The sequence below is a fragment of the Notothenia coriiceps genome, unplaced genomic scaffold, assembly GCF_000735185.1.
Source record: "Notothenia coriiceps isolate Sejong01 unplaced genomic scaffold, NC01 NC01_scaffold00017855, whole genome shotgun sequence".
In the NCBI taxonomy this organism is placed as follows: domain Eukaryota; kingdom Metazoa; phylum Chordata; class Actinopteri; order Perciformes; family Nototheniidae; genus Notothenia; species Notothenia coriiceps.
In genome coordinates, this window is record NW_011350556.1 from 132,683 (window position 1) to 137,514 (window position 4,832).

A 4,832-nucleotide genomic window follows, 5' to 3' on the forward strand; every position below is an offset into this window, starting at 1 on the left:
TTAACCATCGGTTAATCACAAACATTCAAATTTGTAGCTGTACAATGCACATTGTTATTCCTTTACAGTGTACAGAGGGCAAGTAGTAAGTGAAAGTAATACTCACTGAACAACACTCTGTCTCNCTCTGTTGCGTTCACTGAACATGGGAAATTACAGTCCTGCCGTCGTCTCTTGTGTCATGATGAGGTTCACGTAAAGCACGGTTAATGTATTATATTATTGAAGTGTCTCAAATATACGTCAATCAAGTGGCACCTGCTAACGGGGTGGTGGATGATAGGTTTACATCTAAAAACGTATTTTTCAAACATTATTATTTTAATTTTATTTTTCTTTCTTTTGTTACTTTTTTTTTTAACGGTCCGCGATCTACCCGCACCACACTCGCGATCGACCGGTCGATCGCGATCGACTGGTTGGCGACCACTGCTTTACAGTGTACAGAGGGCAAGTAGTAAGTGAAAGTAATACTCACTGAACAACACTCTGTCTCAGTCCGTTCCTCATCTGGTTCTTGTTGATGGACGGGTTCCAGTCCTGTGTGCTCAGGTTTGAAGTGACATAGTTGTCCACTTTCTGCCGCAGGTTCTGATAGGCAGGCTGGAAGAAAAAGGCAATGATTTAAACTTGGTCATTAAACACACGCCTGTTCTGTCCAGTGGACAATAGTCAGATGTAACATTTAAATTTGACATAAACATAAAATACAATATACACAATGTAAGCTACTTTTCTATTTCTGCAGGCATTATTTACGACGGAGTATTAGGGCCAAACTTAGAAAAAAAAACAGAGAGGTTTCGAGAATAAAGTCGTAATAATACGAGAATAAAGTTATAGTTACGAGAATAAAGTCGTAACATTACGAGAATAAAGTCCATAATTACGAGAATAAAGTCGTAATATTACGAGAATAAAGTCCTAATGTTACGAGAATAAAGTAGGCTAATAATTACGAGATTAAAGTCGTAGTTTCATAAGTGACTTGAGAAGCGGACTTGGAGGAGATTGTCTCCTTTCTGCAGGAGGAAATACAAACTTGAAGGAAACAGGATCATTAAAGTACATCAGGTTTCATAGAGCTAAAACACTTCAAGTGCTACTCAACTGGCTTTAGATAAGCCAGTCCTTTATTAGTATATAAGTGCTTTGTTAGCAATTCTTGGTTAGTAATTCTATCGCTCGAAGTGGACTCGAAAGAGATGAGTTTTCAGTCTGCGCCGGAAGATGTGTAAGCGATTCCACTACAAGGCTATCGTTCGACTCCTTCTGGATCCAAAGCCTTGATTACAAGTCTCATCGTTTCTTGTGAAACAACAAATCCCCTTTGAACAGCTCGTCGATGTAACCAACGATAGCCTTGTAGTCGGCCAGAACCATCAATTTCCTCCTGCAGAAAGGAGACAATCTTCTCCAAGTCCGTTTGGTTCTTCGAAATAATAGACATACTTTCTTGCACAACCTTTTCAAAGTTCTAATACTTATGATAATCTGATGCTGATGTGCCAAAAGATTAAGTATTTTGTTATTTGAGAAACCTAAACTAAAGTACGGCTTCGCAAGATGCTCCACATTCCTCATTTTATTGCAGGACGCTGCTGTCTCCTTCTCAAGTCACTTATGAAACTACGACTTTAATCTCGTAATTATGACTTTATTCTCGTAACATTACGACTTTATTCTCGTAACTATAACTGAACTTTCATAAGAACTCTTGCAGCGAGTCAATCACATACTAGATATAGCTTCATACACATTCAATGTAATAACACTATTGAGCAATACAAGCTACAAATAGCTTTACGTCTGAAGTAATGTTGGTCATTATAGCACTGTTAGCTGGTGAGTTACCTTTGTATCAACGTCGGCGAGACAGTCGCGACGGAACTCATCAAAAAGCCCCCGGTTTTTCAGATGCTCCACAATCATATTAATAAGCTGCGGGTCTCCGGGAGGCAGGTTGGCCGCGTTAGAGCTTCCCTCCGCCATCACAAACAGAATAAGTATAACTGCTAATTTACTTAGCTTACCTGCTAACTTGAAATCTAGCCAGTCGTGCCAGTGGCGCTTGTTTTCTTTACAAGACGTGCGGCAGGCGGAGTGATCGCGCGTTGGATGTACACTTTCTATTGAGCGGGGCGGTTGCTACGGTGAAAAGGTAAATACTGTTTTACAAATCGAGCACTTCTTTCCCAGTTGTCACGCATGTGCATTGGAACATTGACATCGGAAGTACTTCATTGAATCCAGAGTGGTGCAGGGTGAACGTTAGTTAGCGCGGAGCGATTAACATTAATCTTGAATTAAAAATCAAACACACAGACCGAGTGTGTTTTATATTTGAGTATATACACGGCGAGAGTCTGTTTTGTTAACCGTCACACCTACCAGCTTTTTAGATCGCCTGGCCTATTGTTGTAAAAGGTAACGAAAGCTAACTAGCTATGTTTGCTAACATCAACTACATTCTTACGTTACTTCAGAAGCAGAAGAACACGTTTTTTTCATTTACATTTTATTCCTTTTTTAAATGTAATTATGATAACCATGGGCTCTGTTAAGTGCCTTCATAACTCCATAGCATTGTTCTGTTTGCATCTCATACATGAATTACTACCACTGTACAGTATTTAATTGTTGTAATTTGATTTTGTTTTGTTTTATGTCATACATTATGTTGCATTGCTGGAGCGTGGGACTTAAACATTTCATTGCCATAACTACACTGTTGCTACTGTGCATATTACGATAAAGCCTTTGAATCTTGAATAAAGATGTTAAAACATTTTCACAAATAGATTATCCAGATGTGAATTGAATCTTAACAGCCTTTTAACCAAGGCCAAGATCTCCTAACATGTGTTAAATAGCTTGCTGACACCGTTTCAAGCTGTCAGTTCTCAATAATCAGTGCAATGAATATAAGCGAATGACTGACTAGGCTGTGACAGTGCAAGTAGCAACATATTATCTGTTGTGTACAACATATTTGTTGTTGTGGGCATTGTGGAGTCAGGCTGTTGAAATATGTCATAGAATAAGTTCAGTCATTTATTGATTATTTTACAGCACTGGTCCAGGATTGTGGCACACATGCGTTTACTATGCTGCTTTGGCCTTTTGCATATTAATGTTAATGTTAAACCATACATAGTATTTATTTTTTCTTTTAAATCAACATTACTTCACTGTTGCCACATTGGGGGCATAATTGGTATTAATGCTGAAATATAATGGCTTGTTGATCTGGATAATTTCACATTTTTGTTGCAGATGACTGAGCCATCAACTCCCAACAAAGACTTTACGGAGCAGCTGCGGATGCAGGAAATGTATGACCGTAGAAATGCAGATGGCTCTGACGCCAACACCTACACTGACCCAGAGGATGGGACTGTGTACGACTGGGACCCAGAAAAGAAAGCTTGGTTCCCTAAAGTATGATCTTTTCTTTATCTCCCAGTTTTTGTTTTCACACATCATATTAGTTCCTTGCAGATTCTCAGTCCCTGAGCTTCAGATCTTTAATTTGTACTATTTTTATTTGCAGAAGTCTGTGTCATATATGATGCTGAATTTAAATGTATTATTTTGACCACATTGATTATGGGTTACACCCGCTGTTTGCAAGTTTGGCTGACATGTCACATATACTGTGATACTCTGACTGGCAACACAAATGTTGAGTCTAAATATCAAAGCTCCCTTCATACCATCCTGTACTTTCCACTGTCCACAGTTGGCAATACACTTAATCTGTGGTAACCACCACACAAGAGGAAGCATTACATGTAAATGTCACTTCTTTTTGCAGATCCTTTAATGTATGACTTAGGGACAGTTTCCATGTTGAAGTTGACAAGGTTTGCTTCTTTTCTCTAGATAACTGAGGACTTCATTGCAGCCTACCAGGCAAACTATGGCTTCAATGAAGATGGAGTTCCAGATGCCAACATTGCAGTGAGCAGCTCCAACACTGCAGCCCCAGAAACAGACAGCAAGTCATCAGGAAAGAAGAAACCAGCAGATGCTACCGAGGACCAGGACCCAGACGAGGAGTCTAAAGAAGCCAAACAGAAAGCGGAGAAAAGGAAAGCAGAACAAGGTAAAGTGACATCAACAAGAAGAAAGAAAACCAGGGCAGCAACTAGCACACAAATGGGGATCAATGAATTGTACATAGCCAGGGAGAGCTCAAGTCATTGGTGTATGTTGTATGTCAATTCTAAATAATGATAAATGTTTTTTCCCTTTTCTGTGCTTGTAGGATGGTTCGATATCGAGGACACTAAAAACACTAATGTCTACGTATCAGGTTGGTGTGTTTAACAATGAGACAGCTGAGTCCCTGACTGTTAATCCTATCTCACTGTCTCTCTGATTTTTCTCCTCATGCGTTGCTCCTCAGGCCTGCCTCTTGACGTCAGCAATGAGGAGTTTGTTGAAATGATGTCCAAGTGCGGCATTGTTATGAGGGATCCCATCACTGAAGAGTACAAGGTGAAACTCTACAAGGACAAAGAGGGAAATCTGAAGGGAGATGGCCTCTGCTGCTATCTCAAGGTTTGTCTGTCCATCTGCTTGCCTAAAGCTTAATTTATAGGTTCCACACACCCATGTCGATACACTACTTAAAGGTGGGATAGGTAATTTTGGAGAAACCAGCTCGAGTGCGCTACAATTTGAAAATACACAGCCGGAAAAAATCTGCCACTTCCTTACAGAGCCCCTCCTCCAACACACACGAACGCGCACATGACCAATGAGGGCACGAGATAAGTTTGTGCACAGATGGAAGGCTGACAGGCAGGTAGACTGCCAAGGCACAC

At 40.2% G+C, this 4,832-nt stretch overlaps 2 protein-coding genes across 3 annotated transcripts in view; one reads left to right on the forward strand and one right to left on the reverse strand.

The window, feature by feature from the left end:
* The window catches only part of LOC104950637 (uncharacterized), a 12,354-nt gene extending 10,282 nt beyond the window's left edge, over positions 1 to 2,072 (reverse strand). Inside the window, exons 1-2 of the mRNA XM_010777183.1 lie at positions 1,855 to 2,072; positions 479 to 603 (exon numbers count right to left, since the gene is read on the reverse strand). Coding sequence (XP_010775485.1) covers positions 479 to 603; positions 1,855 to 1,992 — 263 coding nt within the window. The 5' untranslated portion in view covers positions 1,993 to 2,072. The remainder of the gene's footprint in view (positions 1 to 478; positions 604 to 1,854) is intronic.
* Positions 2,073 to 2,075: 3 nt separating this feature from the next.
* htatsf1 (HIV-1 Tat specific factor 1) overlaps positions 2,076 to 4,832 on the forward strand; it is a 7,264-nt gene continuing 4,507 nt past the window's right edge. The window contains exons 1-5 of one of the 2 annotated variants that reach the window (XM_010777176.1): positions 2,076 to 2,161; positions 3,277 to 3,441; positions 3,886 to 4,108; positions 4,271 to 4,318; positions 4,412 to 4,566. In XM_010777176.1, the coding sequence (XP_010775478.1) occupies positions 3,277 to 3,441; positions 3,886 to 4,108; positions 4,271 to 4,318; positions 4,412 to 4,566 (591 nt within the window). In that variant the 5' untranslated portion in view covers positions 2,076 to 2,161. Of the gene's footprint in view, positions 2,428 to 3,276; positions 3,442 to 3,885; positions 4,109 to 4,270; positions 4,319 to 4,411; positions 4,567 to 4,832 lie in introns of both variants that reach the window. The other variant, XM_010777175.1, reaches the window with a different exon arrangement.